Consider the following 22984-nt stretch of genomic DNA (forward strand, 5'->3'; position numbering starts at 1 on the left):
TAAATGGAGGCATATCTTACATAATAAATAAATAAAATAAGAGTATCAGACATTGTACCATATCAGTATTGCGCATATGTACATCGCAATGTCACAGTACAAATGAGACAAAAAATGTACGCATTATTTTTACTTTTAAATTCAGAGTATGGGCGGCCTGGTGAATGAGTGGTTAGCGTGATGGCCTTATAGTTCTGGGGTCGAGGGTTCAATCCCAAGCGTTTTCTCACTGTGTGGAGTTTTCATGTTCTCCCTGTGCTTGTGTGGGTTTTTTCTGGGTACTCTGGTTTCCTCCCACATCCCATAAACATGCAGGGTAGGCTGGTTGAAAACTGTAAATTGCCCTTAGATATGAGTGTGAGTCTCCTTGTGCCCTGTGATTGGCTGGCCACCATTTCAGGGTATCCCCCACCTGGTGTCTAAAGTCAGCTGGGATAGGCTCCAGCACCCCCAGCGACCCTTGTGAGGATAAGCAGTTGAGAAAATGAATGAATTCTCTCAAGGATATAATATATCCTTTAAGTGTACATTATAAATTTAAAAATACCATGTATACTAGAGTATCTGGATTTTTTTAATCATTTCAGCATTAATCATTTCATTATTAAGTGTTATTTCAGTGACGACTCACATTTGCTGTTTAACATTTGAAATGAGCACTGCTGAAGGTATCGCAAAATCAGGTCAGACGCGAAGTATTCTATTGCTTCACGGCTTTTAATTTCCTGACCGGAAGAGCTATATTTCTTTTTGCAAGCTTGACACTACTTAGCTGAGGAAGAGCCGCAAGTTTAAGTCAAAAGAAACGCAAGGAAAGGAGGATGGATGGAAGAGGCTGGTGAAGAAGGGTAGAAAGATGATGGGAGCTGCAATTATATTACACAAGTGACCTACTTCTAACTGTAGACATTGAAGGCTACTTGTAGTATCCGAGGATTTAACTCTCTATAACGAAGATGTCAGCGTCGGCGTTATTTATTCTGGACCTGAAAGGAAAGGTTAGTTTTGAAGATTTGTGCTCAAATTAACACGTGCTTCACCGGCGCATTAATATAAACATTAAAATCGTTAAATTCTGCAAATCGTATAAATGCAAAGCTGTGGGAACTCTCTGTTTTTCATGAAAGACAGACGTGTCAATAAGAACTTGCCAAACTGGTTCCACGAAACACAAGCTTTTCTTTTGGAGCATGTAACTTGTATATCCAGTGAGCCTTTTGAAGTGCATGCAAAAGAAATATTTCGTTTTTCATTCAAAGGGTTTAGAATCTATGAACACGACTAAACTTAGAGCACTGAAAAGAATTTTATTGTATTTTTAAAAAATCAACTTAGTTTTTTTTTATTGACATTGCATTGAGTCTGACCCGCTGTGAATGTCGTTTTATTAATTAAAATAAATAAATAATGTACAGTACTGTGTGACCAATTCATGATTACACTTAGGGCAGTGATTTCCACAAAATAAAAAATAAAAAAAATCAAGTGGCAAATAGTAAAAAAAAATCTCAACATCGAATGTATGCGTATTCTCCACAGTAATGCAATTTTCTACTTGATAATTTTCATACAAAGGGGTCCCGGGTTCAAATCCAGGTCGGTCCACCTGCGTGGAGTTTGCATGTTCTCCCTGGGTCTTTGTGGGTTTTTTCCAGGTACTCCGGTTTCCTCCCACATTCCAAAGACATGTATGCTAGCCTGATTGGACACTAAATTGCCCCTTGGTATGATTGTGTGTGTGGTTTTCTGTCTCCTCGTGCCCCGCGATCGCCTGGCCACCGATTCAGGGTGTTCCCTGCCTCTGGCACGAAGTCAGCTGGGATAGGCTTCAGCACCCCCGCGACCCCAATGAGGATAAAGCGGTTCAGAAAATGATTGAAAGAATGAATGAATAATTTTCATTCATTTTCAATACTATACCACTTAGGGTGCTGTAGCCTTTTCAAGCTGACGTGAGGCAAAAGGTGGACTACTACACCCTAAACTGGTTGAGTGACAGTCAGATAAATGATCACAATGGTATTGTAATACTACAGTGATTCTAAGACATGTTATTCAAGACAATATATTTATTTGTAACAGAATAGGTAACATGTCAATTGATGGTTTTATTTGTTCACTGTATTTTTATTTTTCCATCTTGCAAAGTGAATTGCCACAATGTAGAACATTTCTGTCTTTAAATGTGTAAACTTAAATTTGCATAGGTTTAAGTGAATTCAAAAATACAAATCCTTGTTTTGGCAGCACAGTGGTCGAGTGATTAGCGCGTCAGCCTCACATTTCTTAGTTTAAGGGCTCAATCCCCGTTGGGTTCAGACCTCCCCGTGTGGAGTTTCGATGTTCACCGTCAATTCTGTTTACAAAAGTCTGTGTTAATTTGAGAACAAGGAAAGGTACTGACAACATTTGTTAAACAGTTTTGCCTGGTCGTGTAGTGGTTCACTCACCTGACTTCGGTTTAGGCAGGCGTGGGCTCTGAGTTGTAGTATGATTGTGAGTGCGAATGGTCATTTATCTCTGTGTGCCCTACGGCTGACTGGTGAACAGTCGAGGATGTAGTTTGCCCAAAGTCAGCTGGGATAGGCCCCAGAAACCACCGCAACCCTTACGAGGATGCACGATACGGAAGATGACTGACACTTTTAATTCCATATTCATGTTTTATTGCAGAACCTAATCTATTGGGCTTAAACTTTCTTGGTTGCGCTTATCTGTCCTCATTAATGGTAATTATGGCAAAGTTTAAAAAAACAGCATTGGACCTACATTACCTTAGACCTATTTCTCTTATGATCTGAAGCGTCCCAGAGATGCTACAGATAATTACTGATGACTTAATGTGATTAATTGTGTTGACTAAAGACTGAGTTTCATCTATTGACAATGATTCTGCATTTCCTTAACTAAACTACCGTATTTTCACGACTATAAGGCGCACTTAAAAGTCTTAAATTTTCTCCAAAACAGACAGGGCGCCTTATAATCCAGTGCGCTTTATATATGGACCAATACTAAAATTGTTATCACGATAAAATAACATTTAATCAGTCGATAGGGTACACCATCCTCTACAGCTCTCACAACTACGGCAAGCAGTAAAGTCAGTATCATCAGCATCAATAATTTTTGTCTTTTTTTTCTCAAAACATTTGAAAAGTTTTCCTAACACTTCCAGGCTATTATAATTTATCCTCTGGTAATGCCATCACATACCTTTTTCACCCCACCATTAAAATCCATCTGGGTCAGGAGGTAAAGAAGAATTTACTGCTATAAAATATATTAGCAATTTACCAGTGAACTGTTCTTGGTCTTTGCATGTTTTCAGCGCTAATTTTCAAACATAATTCATATGCAGGAAACACAGCATGATAATGACTCCACACTGTAAATATATCAAGACATTATAATGCTTCTATGCCTATGTTATTTACCTCTACATTATTTTATGTTATACATTCAGGTCTTGATCTCTCGTAACTACATGGGAAACGTGGATATGAATGAGATTGACCACTTCATGCCGTTCTTAATTAAGCGGGAAGAAGAGGCAGAGATGACTCCAGTGATCACCCGTGGTTCCTCACACTTTCTGTGGATCAAACATAACAACCTGTACTGTATCCAATTACAATTCATTTTTATTTATGTTCTTAATATCTTGGTAACAAAAGATAGGAAACTACGCAGACAAAATGCATTTTCCTGCCTTATTACATTTTTTTTTTTTATTGTCTATAGCAGCATCTGAGCTTCATTTTAGTTGAACAATTTTGTTTACCTATAGTAGTTGAATTTAGCCTCACAAAAGCTTTGTGGTGTTACGTAGAATAACATGCAGGATTTTTTAGGTCCAAACGGAGATATTTTTAATTTAGCTTTTTTATTTATTTGTGTAACTTTCCTATGGCCAAAGTTTTGTCTGTCAGAACACTGATTTAACTTAAAATACAAGGCTTTGCTCAAATGAATCCGAGCGGAAAGAATCTTGTTTAATATTTTTTGGTGAAAATCCCTTTTATGAAATTTACCAATTTTGTCATACACAGTTTCTGGGTGTGATGACAATTAGGCTTTTGTTGTTGATGATGACGACAGGGCCTATGTCCGATTATTATTATATAATAGTGGAGAAAACAGAGAATAAAAGCCAATACTTCCAGGAAACAGGCAAAATAGCCATTGTCAGACAATTTCAAATGCCAGTATTATTTTACTCAATCAAATACGAGTAGTTCAGATTGTCTTATTTATTTATTTTTGTCTTATTGGAGAAAAATACATTAACAGCCCCAAGAACTGAACTACCACGTGCAAAATGGAGTAAGAGAGATATTGCACAGAAAGTATATAAAAAAAAAAGTGTGCTTATTGTCTTAGCTACCATTTACCTGGTTGGAGTGTATCACCGTTAATGCATTGTACGCATGTGGTGTGGCTGAAGTTTGATTTGTTGCGTTACACTAGTAAGCAGTGTCATTTTTTGTATTTAAACATTTTCTCTATCTCTAGGAAATTTGTGATTTGTGTATTCTTTGAGCAAATTTACACTAGCTCTTGTCTATTTTCTATTAAGAAAGAAAGAAATTGATGTAACCTCAATTAATTACAATATATTTCAAATCTATTACCATACACATCACACATTCTACATTTTACCCTACATGACTTTTTTTCTTAACGGTCTGCTATACAGTGGTGGTCATGACCAAGAAGAATGCCAATGCTGCTCTGGTGTACTCATTTCTTTATAGAATTGTCCAGGTTTGTAACTTTTTTAAATTTATTTTCTCAAAAATAACAATATCTCACGTGTTCCTTATGCAGTATTTTTGATTAAGAGAACAATTTTAGTGAAACTGATTCCGTTTCTTGCCTCTTTATTGCTACTTTTATTATTTTAGAAAACAATACACAGCTAGGTTTCTCGTGAAAATAATAAATTATTCAAACAGAGTAGGCTTTCTTCAAATGCATTTAGTTATGTATTTCATGAGCACTTAGAGGAAAATAAATTGCAATTTTTCATGATTTTTTTTTAAGAATGCCCCCATCCACACACATCAGCCAGATAATTAAAAAACAAAAAACAATGTATATTTATTTAAATAAGAAATTCTAGCTACTTTTAACAGTGGATTCATTGATTTAGCAAGTATTGTTATGCTCGCTTAAACGTGACCATTCTGTGCAATGTTTTATCTAGTTCTCTTAGAATGTAATGTACCATAGAAATTTGGTGTTATTAATGCTAAATATTGTAAATAACAATGTTAATAGTGTTTGTCAATGATGGTCTTGTGGTACATTTGCAATGTTAATCCATATTCAATCATGTGAGTTATATAAAATGATAGGCGGTACAGAAAATGAAGTAATTTCTACTCCATAAACTTGCATTACATCTTATCTAAAATGTTTACGCATGTTTGTAACATTATTTGTAGACACTAAATGGGTTTCTTTTTTTGTTAAGGTGTTTCAGGAGTACTTTAAGGAGCTGGAGGAGGAGAGTATTCGTGACAACTTTGTCACTGTGTATGAACTAATGGATGAAGTCATGGATTTTGGATTCCCACAAACAACTGACAGCAAAATTCTTCAAGAGTAAGAAAAAAAACTTACAATAGTATATTTTTCAGAACAGCTATAATGATAACGCTGCTGCTGATGCTAAATATTGTAAGGAAAAAAGGAAATCTACTCGTTGAGTTTTTCCTTTTCTTCATTCATCTGTTGAACTTGTTCATCAATTATCCCTTCTATAATTCTATTCAGTCTTTGTGTGCTCATTGCTCTGTGAATGTTGTTTGCCAAGGCTTGCCGTTTTTGCCTTTGCTGCTGCATCCTGTGCATTTTCTTATTTGTCATGTCCGAACAAAAGGAATTAGTTGGATTTTTTTTGGGGTCTTTGGTTCAGCTTTTGTGCATTTGAGTATAACACAAATTGGCTAGCTTTAGGAAGTTGGTTCCCTTTAGTTTAAAGGAAAAAAAGAATACAATAGCAGCTCAAATTACTTGATTTATATGAAAAAAATAAAAATAAAAAGTGTATGTGAGGATGTATCCCAATTTATAATTTTGAAATGATATCTGAGGGTTTCTTGATTGTATTTCATTGCGTGACATATACATAAGATACAATGAATAATGGAGCTTTATCCGTATACTGAAATGAACTGACCAAAGTGCAATGACAGCGCCAGTGGAGCGTGCTGTGCTTTCACTATCTATTACAGGGTTTTTTCTGTTTTCCCTTGCTCGGGCAGGCAATTCTGCCTAACTAAAGACCTTAGTGTTTTCTCCACAACTAGCCCTCAGTACCATCAACGTTTTTCACTGTCAATTCACTGCACACACCACACCAGCAAATTTAACCCAACTGGTTTTCTATTGATACTGATATTGTGTCTATCATTTTTCCACTGACTATTCCGTTGTACAATCCGCACATTACAAAGTACCTATACGTGCGTGCCAAGCTGTGGGAATGATCTTTACACCGTTGTCTTGACCAACCGTATGTAAACATGTACATCTATGTGTATTTATGTATGTGTGTGTGTGTATATATATATATATATATATATATATATATATATATATATATATATATATATATATATATATATATATATATATATGTATATATATGTATATATCTGTATATTTATATATATTTATACATATATATATATATATATATATATATATTGCAAAACGCTTATTTATTTATTTATATATTTATGTATTTATTTATTAACTTATTTATTACCTTTCTATTTACGTCTAAAATGTCTTTTCCTGTGTCTGCATTCTCACCCTCTTGCTACTGTGACAATGAAATTTCCCGAATACGGGATGAATAAAGTTATCTAATCTAATCTAATTGTTAATAGCACGATAATTAAGGTGATTCTTGAAAAACCATCTATCTAAAAATAATTTACAGAACCAACAATAACGTCTTATGCATGTCACAATTTTTAATTAAACCCATAAATATTCTGTATACAAATAATTTGTTTTGAATCAGAATAAATTAAAACATAAGATTATCGAAAATAACGCTTTGTGATTGATTAATAGAAATGGAAGAAATGAGAAATAGATTATGTGATTCCAGCATGATTACTGTTCTTGATTACTGCCTGATTAGAAATAAACCCATTAAACTTTCTTTTATTTTTTTTCTTATAGGTACATTACACAGCAAGGTCATAAACTGGAGATTGGCGCTGTTCGACCTCCTGCCACTGTCACTAATGCTGTGTCCTGGAGGTCAGAGGGTATCAAGTACAGGAATAATGAAGTTTTTATGGATGTCATTGAGTCTGTAAATCTATTGGTGAGGAAACATTAATATATGTATGTAAATACATACATACATACATACAACTAAAATACAACGAAAATAGATTTAAGTCAGCTACCTCGTGGTGTTGAGGTTTACTTGCCTGACTTCGGTTCGATTCCCGCCGGTGGTGGTATGATTGGGGGTGTGGATGGTCGTTTGTTTCTCTGTATGACCTATGAGGGACTGGCGACCAGTCTAGGGTGTAGTCTGCCTTTCGCCCATAGACAGCTGGGTTAGGCTCCAGCAACCCCCGCAACCCTTTCAAGGATGGGGGGTATGGAAGATGAATGAATTTAAGTAATGACGGCCCGGTGAATGAGTTCTTAGCACGCTGGCCTCACAGTCCTGGGATCGAGGGTTTAATACCAGGTCCTGTGAGAATTGTGCATGTTCTCCCTGGGCCTGCGTGGGTTTTCTCTGGATACTCCCGTTTCTTCCCACATCCCAAAAATATGCATGGTAGGCTGAGTTTTGGTTGAAAACTCTAAATTTCCCCTAGGTATGAGTGTGAGCGTAAATGGTTGTCTGTCTCCTGGTGCCCTACGATTGGCTGGCCACCATAGTTTGCTGGGATAGGCTGCAGCACAACCCATGACCCTTGTGAAGGCAACATGCAAATTTCACACAGGTGGAACGACCTGGATTTGAACCCAGGACCCCAGAACTGAGGCTGACGTGCTAACCACTCAGCCGCCAGGCCACCCTGTGGTGTATTCAATACATTTAAATTGATTATAATTTGCAAATTGTCACCATTTATATTTACCAGATTAAATAGTTTCAGAATCTATATTTTTTTTAAATCATTGTTTTTAATTCGTCACTTCAGTAACAAAATGAATGGACTCTCCTTAGGTATTATATTTTCTTACTGTTGATAATTTAAAACATGTGGAGACTATGTTTATGTGTGTTTATATTTATATTTTTAAAATGGGTAATGGATTCTAAACTGGTTTTCTTTCAGGTTAATGCCACTGGCAATGTCCTGCGAAGTGAAATATTGGGCTGTATTAAGCTTAAAGTGATGCTTTCTGGGATGCCTGAACTAAGGCTGGGACTTAATGACAAAGTGCTGTTTGAAATCACAGGCAGTAAGTAACAGTTCATACATCTCTGTATCTTCAGACATTTTTATATGGATTAGGTCCCAACTTTCAACATCCTGAATTATCAGTAGTTTGCCTTCTTGTTGGGTATTGGGTAAGGTCAAATAAGTTCTGACTGATCAGTCACATCTAACTCAGTCATTCAATCTAATATCAAAATGTTTGACTGTTGCTGTGCACATGTTCTTCTGAAACACTACATTTTTCACTCAACAGTATTAAATTGTCAGTTTTGTGAATCATTCAGAGGTTTTTACCTTTAAACGCTGCCATATTCACCCAATAGCCTACTTGAATCCAGCAGCATTATCAGAGGAAAAGCTGTTATTTCAAATAACAGATTTGTCTCAGTAATTCATACTTTTAGCTCTCTGTTTTAAATTGCATTTCCCACACATCCTGAGTAATGTGCTCGAATACTTAAATCTAATACTGATGGTTGCATTCATTTATGCTCTCTAATTAGTTAAAGTAGAACTCTTTTATCCTATTGTCAAACACCCTTTTAATTTTTATTTCCTCAAATACCACAAATTTGGTAGTTCTTCTGATAACACTCCATACTGGGATTATTAACCACAACAGTCCCCTTTCTACGTTTTAAATATATATTTAGAAAAAAACAAATAGTAAAAATCCAAAAGAAATACATGTAAAAACGAACAAAAGTTTGCCTTAAATCCGAAGAAAAATTACCCAACATAAATCATCAAACACTGCCCTCTTCTGGAAAAGATCTACTACGACAAGAAGGCGATTCGCTTAATTGTATTCTTTGAAATACAATGCATACAAGACAGATTATACATTATTGGCTGTTCAGTCATATCTTAACTTTGCTCAAAATGTAAAACTTATTTCAAGTCATTAATGTTCATTTGTAAAAACTGCTGATCATTTTATTATGATAATTTTGATTTAACAAATTTCAACAGAAAATATTAGAGAGGGATTAGAAGATCATCTGGTATGATATTTTTTTTCATTTTAATCTGTTTATTTTTATGATGTTCTGTATAGTGAGAGGAGTTACTAAGCAGAAACACAGGGGACACTGTCACATCTGCCCTACCCTAGCTTTTTCAAGCACGCACATGCACAGACTTGTCCCTTGTTATTATCCCTCAGGTTGTTGCAGTGACAGAATGTGTCTCAAATGACCTCTGCTCTGTACCTTGGCTAGAAAGCACAATGACTTTGTGAGGTTGTAACTGACAGATCATGGAACAGAGGAAAGCAGAATAAATTCAAGTGTTCTCCCAGTTTTGCGTTAAAAGGGTAGGACTTTAAGATATTCTTCACTCAAAAAAAGGAAAAACGCGCATAGCAACACCTAATTTATATTGTGTGTAGTCTTTCTTGTGAGAGAAACAATAGACATTCATCATTGAAAGCAGGTAGGTTATGTTTTAGCTGACTTGGAATGAGGGGGATTTAGCTGAAGGCCCGCTGTTCCAGCAGTTTTTCACCACTCAGCACTCACAATTAGGCACAGAAGAGGAGGACATTAGGGTCATTTCTTTTCAAGGAGAACGTGGATGCTACCATTAAGGTGCTCACATTTTAACAATGTCTTGCAATAATCTAGTTTATTATCTACTCTTGAGAGGTCATTTCTGGAAAAGATAACACAGTCTACAAGTTTTGTCTGTTAACATTAAATGCTCTATATCGGAAAGAAATGCAATATATATTACTTTTGGTTTTAAGGCATTCCCTTTAGTTTGCATAGAGTGTTATTTTAGTAGCCACTTCATTAATTTACCAATTAATATGAGGTGTTTCTTTGTTTTCGTGTTTTCAATCTCATCATACAATTAGTAGATTTTTGCACTTACAAATTAATTATGCTACAACGCTAACTCAAAATTATGAAAATGAAAAGTATACTGATTTGCATACACAATTAGTATTAGGACAAGCTGTGTTTTGATACGTTTATTTTCAACAATTTCGAAGAGCTTTATTTAAAATGTGAATATAACGCCAACCTTCTATCACTGAAACGCCACTGTGGCATAACTAATTACAATTCTTTAAATTAAATTCATGTATTTTCATTGATACAGTGAGAATCAGGTTGATGGACTGATTGAATCATTATTAAATCATTATCGGTTTTTATCTATTGTCTATTCATGCTCAAACAAGGATATCTTAAGCTGCCTGACAGTTTACTGTGCCATTAGAGAGATGGACAATTTTTTATGGCATTCAAAGGATTATAATTGGTTACTTTCACATCTCTTAGGGGCTCCGAGTGTATTGTTCTATGGTGACATCTTTGGAATATTAATAATAATAATAAAAAAAAACTGAATAGCAGTGTCTGAAACTTTCACTTTCAAGGTACCTACCTAACTGTTAGATGGTAGCATGCTATATATAATCATTGTGTGTGTGTCTGAGCCCATTTCTGTAGCTTCATTGAATACATCTGGCATTTTAAAATGGTTGGTCATATACATGGCAAGTGAAGTTAATTGGGGTTCAGATAGACAGAAAGAAGTCTTCATTACTTGACCTTGTTTTGAGTACAAAGTTCTCACTACTGTTTGTTTATGCGTGTCTGTCTGTGTCTGTGTGTGCACCTGTGTTTCAGGAGAAAAGAGTAAAAGTGTGGAGCTAGAGGATGTGAAGTTTCATCAGTGTGTTCGGCTGTCGCGCTTCCAGAATGACCGCACAATTTCTTTCATCCCACCTGATGGTGAGAGCGAGCTTATGTCCTACCGGCTCAACACTATGGTGAGCCCTGTCTTTAATTTTTTAATATCATTACTCAGTGGTCATTTATGTTTTATTGATGCTGTTAATGTCATTGCTTCCCCGTCTGAACTCGTCTATTCTTCCCATCCATCCAGGTAAAGCCACTCATCTGGATCGAAAGCGTGATAGAGAAGTTTTCCCACAGTCGTGTTGAGATCAAGGTGAAGGTAATGGCAAATGATAGACAAATAAAAATATCAGCAGATTTTCAGTCCAGCCCCTCATTTTGGAAGCTTGTGTGTACTTATGACATGTGACTTGCCAAAAAAAATCACATTTCCATTTGCATTGTAGTTTAGCTGCCTGATATACATACAGACACACACATACGTACTATATGGGTTGTTTTATTTATTTGGGAGATAACATGCGACATATGCAGTAAAATTTAAAAACAGTTGAATGGCTTGAAATTGTTTTTCAATATGTTATACAGTATTTGTATTTTAGGATTTTTTTTCCACAAAATTGTGTGCCAGCTTGGTGGTTAATGTGTCTGCCTCACAGTTCTGGGATCGAGTGTTCGAGCTCTGTATGGAATTTGCATGTTCTGTTCTCGCCGTGCTTGTTTGGGTTTTCTACAGGTACCCCAGTTTCTTGTCACATACCCCAAAACATGTAGGGTAGGCTGGTTGAACACTCTAATAACCCATAGTTGGGTGGGATAGGTTCCAGCAACCCCACCACCTTTGGCAGGATAAGCGATATGGATAATAAATGGAAAAAAATTGTAATTTATTACAACGAAACAATAAATATGCCAGTTTCCAAGTCGCATGAAACACACCATTTAAGGGGGAGGACATACTTTTTTAATGGATGTTTTTTATATAACCTTTCGATTATTTTCCTCTATGAATATATCACAAATATTAACCTCAATAGAAAAAAAATTGTGTTCTGGGCCACCTGATGGTGTAGTAGTTCACTTGTCTGATTTTGCTGAGGGCAGGTGCAGGCTCGATTCCCGTGGGTCCCGATATGATTGTGAGTGCCGATGGCCGTCTGTCTGTCTGTGTGCCCCATGGCTGACTGGTGACCAGTCTAGGCTGTGGTCTGCCTTTCGCCCAAAGTCAGCTGGGATAGGCTGCAGCTAGCCCCGCAACCCTTACAAGGATGCGTAGTACGGAAGATGAATGAATGAATGAATGAAATGATGTACTTTAATTGCAAGAACATGAAATTTACAAAATAAGATTATTATTATTGGTAGTAGTGATTAAAATGTACCTGACTCCCAAATATAAATGGAAAAACCCCTATGGATTTCCATGTGGATGCTCTCCTTTGCTGCAAATTTCAAATGGAATTTGGGTTGTCGTGTGTTTATCATTGCAGGCTCGTAGTCAGTTTAAGAGCCGATCAACTGCCAACAATGTGTCCATTTTGGTGCCAGTCCCCAGTGACGCAGACTCCCCAAAGTTCAAGACCAGCACCGGCAGTGCCAAGTGGATGCCCGAGAAGAATGCAGTGCAGTGGGATATCAAATCTTTTCCTGTTAGTGCGAAACCTCCTGAGCTTTCATTCTTTCAAGTATTTTCTTGCTTTCAGATTGTGACATTTCTTGCTTGTAAAATGGGAAATGTCACTAAGGTCATGTTTATTTAGACTGAATGCAAAACTGATTCCAATTAGATTCTTCTTCAAATCTGGTATTTGGGGATGACTGTTTAGAAGTGTCCAAATCAGATCTGGGTTTGTTAAAACTGTGCCACAGTTTTGACCAATCTTACAGGTTGCTATGACAACAAAGGGGTCAGCCACCATAAGGTGACAGGCAGTCAAAACACATTTAGGGTGTTCAAACTGAGAAGCATCCTGTCCTTACCGGATATGAAACTACCTTTGGTATGCGGTTTCAAATCATCTCACAAAAATAGATTCTGTGCTTCGTAACCGAACAGACTTTACGAGAGTCATCGATTTTTAATCTAGATGGACTAATAATCTGATTTTGCTGCCAGTTAAGAGTAGTTATTACACACAAATTTACAAATTTTTATACATTGGTCAATTTTTTTGTTTAATTATTTGCTTTTGAATGAGGTTTAAGCATTGTAATAATTATCCTCTCCTTTGAATTTGGTGCATTTTGGCGGTGTGAGCAAAGAGTGAATTTAGATACCTTAACATACTGACTATGCATGCTTTTATTACTTATGTTACATTTTTGTAGATGACACTGCTAGAATTCAAAATGCAAGATCCATAGGTAATCCATGAATAATACTTTTTTTACACATATAAGATAACAGAAAGTCTTTAAAATTTTAGGACTATTTTCAAGAAGACTGTCCCATTAATGATCTGTTCCTATACATATCTAGTATTCAAAATCTTGACTATCTTGGAAAACAACTCTGGATGAAACCAAGTACTTAACGTAAATATCATTGATAGAATACTGTAATCATGCACATATTTTGTTGTCACAATTATTATTGAAGTGCTGAAAGTCATTAAGGTTTATCCTACCGCACAATGTTGATTTAATCGGTCATAATCCTAAATTGTCCCGTGATTTTAGAATAATTGACGGCATCAATGGCAGTCCAGGATGTACCAGATATACAGCCTTTTGAACAAGCTTTAATAATCCTTTTTTTTTCTTCTTTGTATCTGAAGGGTGGCAAGGAGTACCTGATGCGGGCACACTTTGGGCTACCTAGTGTGGAGGCTGATGAGTTGGATGCAAAAAGGCCAATCACTGTTAACTTTGAGATTCCCTATTTTACTGTGTCTGGCATTCAGGTTTGTGCCTAAATCAGCAAATAATGCTGGTTAACTTAACTGTTTAATCATTAGAGTTCAATCATTATTTGTGTCCTAGGTGCGTTATCTCAAGATTATAGAAAAGAGCGGCTATCACGCTTTGCCTTGGGTGCGCTACATCACACAAAGTGGAGGTAAGAACACAATTAATTGGTTACTTAGTACTTACCCAAAAGTTCAGAGAGGCTCGGTTTAGTCTATTTTCTTTTTTTTTCTTTTGATAGTTGTGGAATATATCAAAAAATGTTTACTTAATTTTATCAACAAAATACGGTAAACAAACACATGCACTTTCTCAGAAGACATGCCAATGGCATCGACTGATGCCTGACACCAAAACCAGTAAAGTGCCTGCCAAGTAAATACTCACGCTAGGTTTCAATGTGGTTCGATATTTTAAATGGTATACATTCAGAGGTGTGTCGCCAACTATATGCATATTTTCATGGTGATGGTGCAAAGCTCTCCTAAATGATGATGCTTTGTCTACCATTCTCTACCATACAGTTGGTATGAGGTAGTAATGGTGTAATGTTTTTTTTTTCTCTCCACATAAATTCACACCCTCCATATTTATTATCTTTTGTTTGGCTGACTACTGACTTCAATAAGTTCATGGAGGGTTCAAATACCTTTCCTCCCTGTATTCTTTTTTCATGTTGTGCCAAATATTCGTTCTCTATTTGTTTTTGTGGTAACAGTAGAAGAATAGTGTCTATTGTTTTATGTGTTGTAATTAAAAAAACTACATACTTTTTCTTGATGTGTAATATAACATTGGCAGTCCTGGGTTCAAATCCAGGTTGGTCCACCTGTGTGGAGTTTGCATGTTCTCCCCGGGCCTGTGTGGGTTTTCCTACGGGTACGCCGGTTTCCTCCCACATTCCAAAAACATGCATGGTAGGCTGATTGGACACTCTAAATTGCCCTTAGGTATGGGTGTCAGTGTACATGGTTGTCCGTCTCCTTGTGCCCTTCAATCGTCTGGCCACAGATTCAGGGTGTCCCCCTCCTTTGGACCGGAGTCAGCTGGGATAGGCTCTAGCACCCCCCACAACCCTAATGAGGATAAAGTGGTTCAGAAAATTAGATGAGAGCAATGAGATAATATAACTTACACATACTGCATGCACAATTATTAGGACAAGCTGTGTTTTGATACATTTATTTTCAACAATTTAGAAGAGCTTTATTTAAAATGTGAATATAACGCCAACTTTCCATCACTGAAACGCCACTTTGGCATAACTAATTATAATTCTTTACATTAAATTAATGTATTTTCATTGATACAGTGAGGAAATCAGTTATTGAGATTTTATGTGAAATGTGTTTGTTTTCTTCAGATAAAAAAAACTCTTACAATTGTGTGGGAAGTGTTTTTTTATCAGCAAAATTGCATACCAGTGCAAATTAACAACCATTTATCATAATTTTCCCTTATACATGGTTTACATTTGTTCTATACCAGTTTTATACCCAGTTCCTATTCATCAGTCAAGTTAGTGGCTTGTTTAGATTCTATATTCCATTGCAGTATCTCAAACTTCATAGTCTAGTTTTCAACATTCCTCCATCATCATATGCTAGAATAAAAAAGTTAATGGCTGCTTGAGTTGGGAAGGTTCTTTCAATGATTTCACTTCTTATGAAAGCAATGACCAGATAGGTAGTTTGAGGAAAATTGTGTATGAACCTGGTAGCATTTTGGCATAAACAATGAGGATTCCAGAGACGTAGCATCGTTAACTTAAGCTTGTATCCTTTACCTCTGTCAATGGACTTTGGTGAGATGAGAAAGAGAATACAAGCACGTTAAAAATATATCTTATTAACCTGCAAAGCTTTTCGTTACCTAAAGGGGGGAAAGTAAATGATAAGCAAAATGTATCTCAGTATACTTTCAACAGACCATGCCAGAAACCATTAAGTTTCATACTTGCCATTCACTCTGGGAAATAAACATGACTGTAGAGCATACATCATGTTCATTACTTTGTCAAATAAGAGTCAAAAGCTGTAGAGATAGAAGTGCCAGCAGGCGCCCTGGTACATCTCATTTAAAAGATGGAGTTGGCACAACTGAAGGCAAAGATTGTATTAATTACGTCGTACTGTTACTATCAGCCCAAAGACGACCATGGTCACATTTTACTGAAAAAAATACCCCACAGACAAATCCATTTTGAGTAAAACACCCCACAATGCCTTTTTGCTTGGTATTGTTGAGTGATGACAGTAAAGCAAATGTGGTTTATCATTTGTCCTCTTGTCTTTTCACAAAGCATATTTGCAAGCAGCCACGTGAATTTCGTATTTCTATCGGATGTGTTTAATTATCATTCAATTATTCATAACAGCCTTAATTTTGAAAGACCATGAAACACAGTCTTCTGCATCATCTTCTCTAACTCCAACTACCTTTATCCCTTCCCTCACAACATCCTTAAACCCAATCTTTCGTCTTCTTCTTGGCCTCCTGTCTTGTAGTTGGAGGCTCAGCCTCCTTGTACCAATATATGCTCTATGTCCAGATATGTGCAAACCATTTCAGTATGGCCTTTCTGACTTTTTATCCAAATCATCTAACATGTGCTGTCCCTCTGATGGACTGATTCCTGATTATTCCTGATCCCATCCAAAGACACTTAATGCTAAATGGACTTACACTTCCCACCTTCAAGGCACTCAACAAGCTTAGACAGGATATTGTCTTTTACCCACTGATGATGCATTATCTGGAGCAACATTGGGTTTAGTATCTCGCTCAGGGATACTTAAACAAGGGCAGGCAATCAAACCTGCGACCTTTGGGTTAGGGTATGACTGATCTACCATTGATCCACGCATCCAAACTATAATACAAGTCATCCGAAACCTTTTGTTTGGCCTATCCCACCTCCATTTTCACCTTACACTGCATCTCTCTGTACTTCTATCTGCCCTCTTCAGTCCTCTGTGTATCACTTCTTCTTAGCACACCTCTTTCTCTGTATACACTTCTGCACCCCCTCCTTCCACTATCAAATTTCCAAATCTACTTTTCTTCTAGATGACACACCAAATGCTCTCCAATCTGTCTCCTAGATCACATTTGATGTAGCTGTGCGGTCATCTGGAAGCACCTCCTGACCATCCTGTCTAAATCCCTTCCTGAAAGTCATAGAACACTCTCCCTCTTTCAGATTCCACAATGTCATCCTCTGCTCTATTCATATTCTTTTTGGGGTTGATGGTGGTGTAGTTGGAATAGATGTAGTCTACCTGCACACTTACTCTAACATGTCACTCTTTGTTCTTGCCTATTTTGGAAGAATGTATTCACTACAGCCATTTCCATTCTTTTTAAAAAGTTAACCCTGCGCCCGTCTCCTGCATACCAAACTTTTTCCATTACCTGTTTCTGGCACCAACATGACCTTTGAAGTCTGCACCAAAGTCTGCACTCACCATCTCTTCGTCAATATCTGCTGCAGAATGTTCCCTTTATCTTGTGCAGCATAACCACCAATGACAGAACATTACACCTTCAATTTGTAGTTTCAGACTCATCACTCTTTAATTTGGACACTCTTTTTACACTTAGGACATTGCTAACAAACCCTTCCTCCAAAATAATACCCACTTTGTTATCTTCCTATCTACTTCCTTATAAAACAACCTGAACCCGCCCCTAAACTTAAGATGTACAGTCAATGTTCCCTCTAAGCTGCGCGCGTGCGCAATTGTGCACTACTCTCGTCTTCTCTGCACAGCAGCAATCATATGGCGCGCAGTATTTTTATTTTTATTTTTACCCCTTTCCCCATGATGGCGCCGTTTAAGCGGCAGCCAGTGGCAGTAGCTCTGTCCACTCTTGTTTTTCGTGTTTTACAGCATGTTTTACATGAAAAATTAGAGGGAACATTGACATGCACCTGCTTGTGGCAGGTGTGATACTGGTGTGCCCATAGCGAGCAATGATGATGTCGTGACCGGATGATTCGCCTAAAGATGTTTTGCCGACGGACGTTTGACAGACTGACAGGTCGCCGAATGAACGTTCGTTCAAACAGCGTTTAATGATTAAATACAAATACTAGTATTTGTTAGTTTAATGATTAAAGACAAATACTAGTATTTGTCTTTAATCATTAAACGCTGTTTTCAGCTGGATTTTATCGAATTTGAGAGCATTTTGAGCCGTTTGGCGAATGGAAGTATAGGGACGTTTTTTTGCCTCCATCGTGACATTTTACCGAGGAATTCACTTCCCTGGGCTTGGTTCTAATGTCCAAAGAGCTCCAGTATTTGTATTTAATCATTAAATGCTGTTTTAGGATGGATTTGACCCGATTGCTGTCATTTTACGGCTGGGTTCTGCTACATCTGCCCGCCCAAGAGTGCTTATTCCCGGGCTGCCATGCCCGCCCAAGAGTGCTTATTCCCGGGCTGCCATGCCCGCCCAAGAGTGCTTATTCCCGGGCTGCCATTGATGGTAGACTAACATTGATTTTTACTATAATCTGGAGAACGCAGGCGGCGGGCCGGATCAAAAATCCTAACGGGCCGTATATGGCCCGCGGGCCGAGGTTGAAAAACTTGTACACACAACGATCCGGGGGCGGGGCGAGCACGCGAATCCTGTTTCGGCGAAACCTCCGTTCGGGCGAATGAACGTTCGGCAGAACGTCCATTCGGCGACCTGCCCGTCTGTCAAACGTCCGTTGGCGAAACGTCTTTAGGCGAATCATCCGAGTACCGATGATGTCGCTCACACTGGTACTCAGTGCGCTCAGGGAGGTTGTCTTTCTGCCCAGACCAACGAAAAATTAGAGGGAACATTGTGTACAGTCTACATCTGCTTACGAATTCCTCTAGGTATGAATTTTCAGGTTACGAAACCCTTTGATATGCATGATTTACATCCTCTTACAGTCTTATTCAATTTTACTAACCATTGTTGTTAATGTCATTCCTTTCACCTTTACCTAAGGAGATAAATTATTGAGTATTTGATTTAGTGAACCACTGTTACAGATAGTATATGTGTAAATCATTTTTAAGGATTTGATGTTGCCAATGATGGGATGCGCAGAAATGATGATAGGGACAAAAGCTGTGTTAATGCACTGCTGTTACATCTTTTGGCAGATTACCAACTCCGGACAAACTAAAGGGCGAAGATGCTGCTAGACGAATGGCCCACTGTGTCTTCCTCCAATGTCCTTCGGTCCGGTGTGCATGAAACAACAGCAACCTATGTCATGCAGAAATACTTTTTTCTAACATTTTTGCAGAAGGTTTTGTTTGTTTTGTTTTTTAGATAAATCATTTAACAAATTCCCCTTTTAAATTTTTGTTCAGCTCAGTAGCTTCACTGAGTGACAGCTAGAGATCAATGCGAGCCACTGACCACTTTAAAAGTATTTGCATAATTTATTCAGCCAACATGGAACCTTTTAGCATTTTAAAACCTGGGTTTGTCTTTGTGGTAGTTCTTTTTTGTCATTTTTATGTCTCTACTACTATCAGAACCTCTGTGGTAACGGTATTGACCAAAATATATTGTTGATGTATCATCTCTCCAAGCACTTTGAACATAATCCTCAGTCAAGTGAACCGAACACCAGTCAACATGTCAATGATTAATAAGTGACAATATTCTTTTCGACTTAGGCAGTGTAATATTACACCGCTAACAGGCCCGCAGAGGCTGTAACCTTGTCCTTGCGCCCAAATCCTACTTGCAGCCTTGGGTCAGCATGATTGAGTTGAATGCAATAATGCTGTAATTTCTGCATGTGTTTTTAGAAAATGACAATTATTTCCAAGTTGGGTTTTATATGAAGAGAATTTACCTTAGCCTAAACTGACTGCTTCACAATAATTATTGCACTGCTTCAAAAACTAAATTTAGAGTAAAGTATTGTAATTTCTCCTAATTGTTATTGACGCCGATCCTATTTACTACAAATCTGAGTTTGAGTTTGATTTATTTAATAAGAGACAGCATATTATGAACATATTTATCTTCATGTTAATGAACATATATATGTAAATATGTAAGATTGTAGCCGATGGCTAATTTCCATCTTTTGTCCCTTGTTTTCGCATGCATCCAAATCTGTTTAAAAGTCTGCCAAACCTGCTGTGTGATTTGCTTTAAAAAGCTAATATTTATGGTATTGGTTATCATTAATTTATCATTAACCAACTGGCTTATGAAGCAATTACACATATTTGAAAATAAAGATCTTTTACATTCTAAAATATTGAGCAGTTCTTTGGAATGTTTCATCCAATTATAAATAATCATAAATACTCCTGAAGTGGAAATGGCCACAGGCATCTTTAAGCTCCCTGAAAGACACAAACAAGCTTACCCAAATAGTATCTTTTGTACTAGTGTCTTAGTAGTCTGTTCTTACAGTTAAGCACTGACAGATTTTCATACTCAATAGCATGAATATCTGGTGGCTACACAAAACAATCTCTAAAAATATCAAACCAAACCAATGTGATTGTTTCCAGAGGAAAATGTGAAGCGATATCTATTCTGATGACTGATTGAGTGCCATTCATTAAATGAGCACTTTGTAAGATGTGCTCTTCACTTACGCCTTAAATGGCCTTAATATTTCATAGACATAAAGAAATATGTTTTTAGAACTAGTTACTAACACAGTTCTCAATGGTCAAGACGGGTATTTCCCATTTTAAAAGATGATTTGTGACCATGAAAAGTTGTTATTGGTTTGATTCTGGGTTTACAAAGCACGTGTTGATTTCCACTATCAGCCAATTAATCCAGGTTGCCACATTTTGTAGGCTGCATGAACTAAGATTGCTACCATATTCACACTATTTAAGGTTAAAAACACAGACTTTGGGTACAAATAGACCAATATTGCCAAATGAGTCATGAAAAATTCAGAAACAAAAGAAGGATATACATTGGAGATGCCTTCGAACAAAGGAGACAAATAATAACGTGGAAAAAATTAAAGACAGGCTAAAGTTGCACAATTTCTCCACAAAAGATGATGCACTTTTGAGTTTTCCTGTGTTCCTTTCTGGCATTGTACGTTGACAATATAATTATGGAAAAAGATGGTACGTTGGTCCTGACATTGTGTAGCACTAGGAACTAGTTCTACTTCAACTAAATTAGAGAGCAAAAATTATATTATGTGACCTAGATTCTAGGTCAATTGACCAGAGCAAAGATAGCGTCTTCATCAGTGCACATTTGTAGTAATGGAAACTAGAAGGGATGGAGGAATAAAAGTGTGGTAATAGGTTGTTGCACGGTGTTCTCACACCATTGCAAAAGAAACAAGATAAGTGGAGGCCATAACTCCTCGCTCTCTCTGCACACCATGTGTTGATATGGTAAATTTACATTTGGAATATAAAGTTTTGGGAGCATTGACCAGGGAAAAGCATCTTGCAGTTGCAAATGTGTTTGTATGCATCATTTATCCATTTACATTCAGTCACTGAAAACGTGTCAACTAACCAAATTCCTGGAATTGGGCTGATGGTGCCTAGTTCGGCTGTGCACATTTTGTTTTCTTCAAGCCAATTAGAAAAAAAAGCCTTATGACCTTTGAGTCCGTGTGTGTGTGTGTGTGTGTGCATATGAAACAAAGAGCCTCGTTCTAACCTGTGCCAGCCCCTGCGGGCTGCTGTCTTGTGCACCGGACCTCCATTTATTTTTTTTATTTTTTGTCCTCTCCCTAACAATGGCTCACTATGTGACTCCTTTGTGTCGCAGCAGCATATGCAGAAACAGATAAACACAACACCCAGCCAACCACTACTCTACTATGCAACCAAATGAGATACAATTTGATGACAGTGATATACTTTCTGAGAGGTAATTTATGTAGTCATAAAGTATTTCATCTGACAGGTGGGGTGGTCATACGTCCTGATTTATGCAGGATAATCCTGCATTTGCAATTATTTTCAGACTAAGTGCCTATCTTTTTTCTCTAAGGTTGAACTCTGTGGCTTTTTATAGCAAATCGGCTTATTTACAGAATGTTGAGGATAACTAAGCATCATGTTTTCTCTTTAAAAAGGAACATTTCATTTCACAGTGCGGCAAATCATTATGAAGGTTTGAAAACACTGCTCTTGTGTTTCAATGAAACAACATCCTTAAATATGCTTTAGCATTATCAAAACTGAGATGGGGATACTTTTCCATGTTAATTCTGACTTGGTATCAAGAAGACCATTGGTGCTATTAGAGAATAACCATTTAAGTCAAATCATGGATAGTTAGACGGTTCAGATGACAACAAAGCTACGGGAACCGCCGCTTAGTCAGACTTCTCTGGGGATTTTATAGATAGTTATGTAACGGTACAGAAAAACAGTTTCAAAAGCTGTTTGCGACCATGACAGGACAATACGTCAACGCCGATAGGGGAGAATTTGAAGTCGTTTGTGGTATGCACACTTCGAAAGTGGCAGCGAATGTCTCCAAGCTACCAACTTCAAAGTGGACAGGAGTCTCGACAGATGTACCGATAAAGGGTGTTTCTACTTCTGTTAGAATTGTAGTCAGAAAAGAAAAGAAAAAACATTCTCTGTAACGGATACCCGTCTCCCAAGTATCTGGCTTTTCCCTAATATGGTATATATAAAAATGGGATTTTTTTTAAAGTGCATATTGGCAGACATAAGCAAGAGACAGCACTGCTAGACTGCGACCTTGAGCAAGTAAACACTGCCATCTTAGCAAACATGGTAAAACGCGGATGAAATTCACAGTATCCCAGCTGACATGTTGCTGCGTTCAATGATGAATCTCAACAGCAGATATTAAGAATGCACTTATACAAGAAAACACTGTCTATTTTTCTTTTTTTTTCTTCTAAAAACCAGTGTGCTACTTTTTGGTGTTGTGGAAATAGAAACCCTACAAATAGGAATTATTATATTTTTGAAACACAGTAAAGGATACAAAAAAACACAGTTATTT

At 37.2% G+C, this 22984-nt stretch overlaps 1 protein-coding gene across 2 annotated transcripts; it reads left to right on the forward strand.

Annotated features, from left to right (window-relative positions):
• Window positions 1-750: 750 nt before the first annotated feature.
• Window positions 751-20253, forward strand: ap1m3 (adaptor related protein complex 1 subunit mu 3). 2 transcript variants are annotated; one of them, XM_077608048.1, is made up of 12 exons: window positions 751-998; window positions 3467-3623; window positions 4700-4767; window positions 5480-5610; window positions 7204-7351; window positions 8328-8454; window positions 11072-11214; window positions 11331-11402; window positions 12574-12732; window positions 13861-13986; window positions 14066-14141; window positions 19141-20253. In XM_077608048.1, the coding sequence occupies exons 1-12, from the start codon at window positions 957-959 to the stop codon at window positions 19161-19163; spliced, it is 1272 nt and encodes a 423-aa protein (XP_077464174.1). In that variant the 5' UTR covers window positions 751-956; the 3' UTR covers window positions 19164-20253. The 2 variants fall into 2 exon arrangements, with proteins under 2 accessions (XP_077464174.1, XP_077464175.1); XM_077608049.1 differs by lacking the exon at window positions 751-998 and having other exon boundaries at window positions 3469-3618.
• The last annotated feature ends 2731 nt before the right edge of the window (window positions 20254-22984 follow it).

This window comes from Stigmatopora argus, chromosome 8, assembly GCF_051989625.1.
Source record: "Stigmatopora argus isolate UIUO_Sarg chromosome 8, RoL_Sarg_1.0, whole genome shotgun sequence".
Taxonomy (NCBI): Eukaryota; Metazoa; Chordata; class Actinopteri; order Syngnathiformes; family Syngnathidae; genus Stigmatopora; species Stigmatopora argus.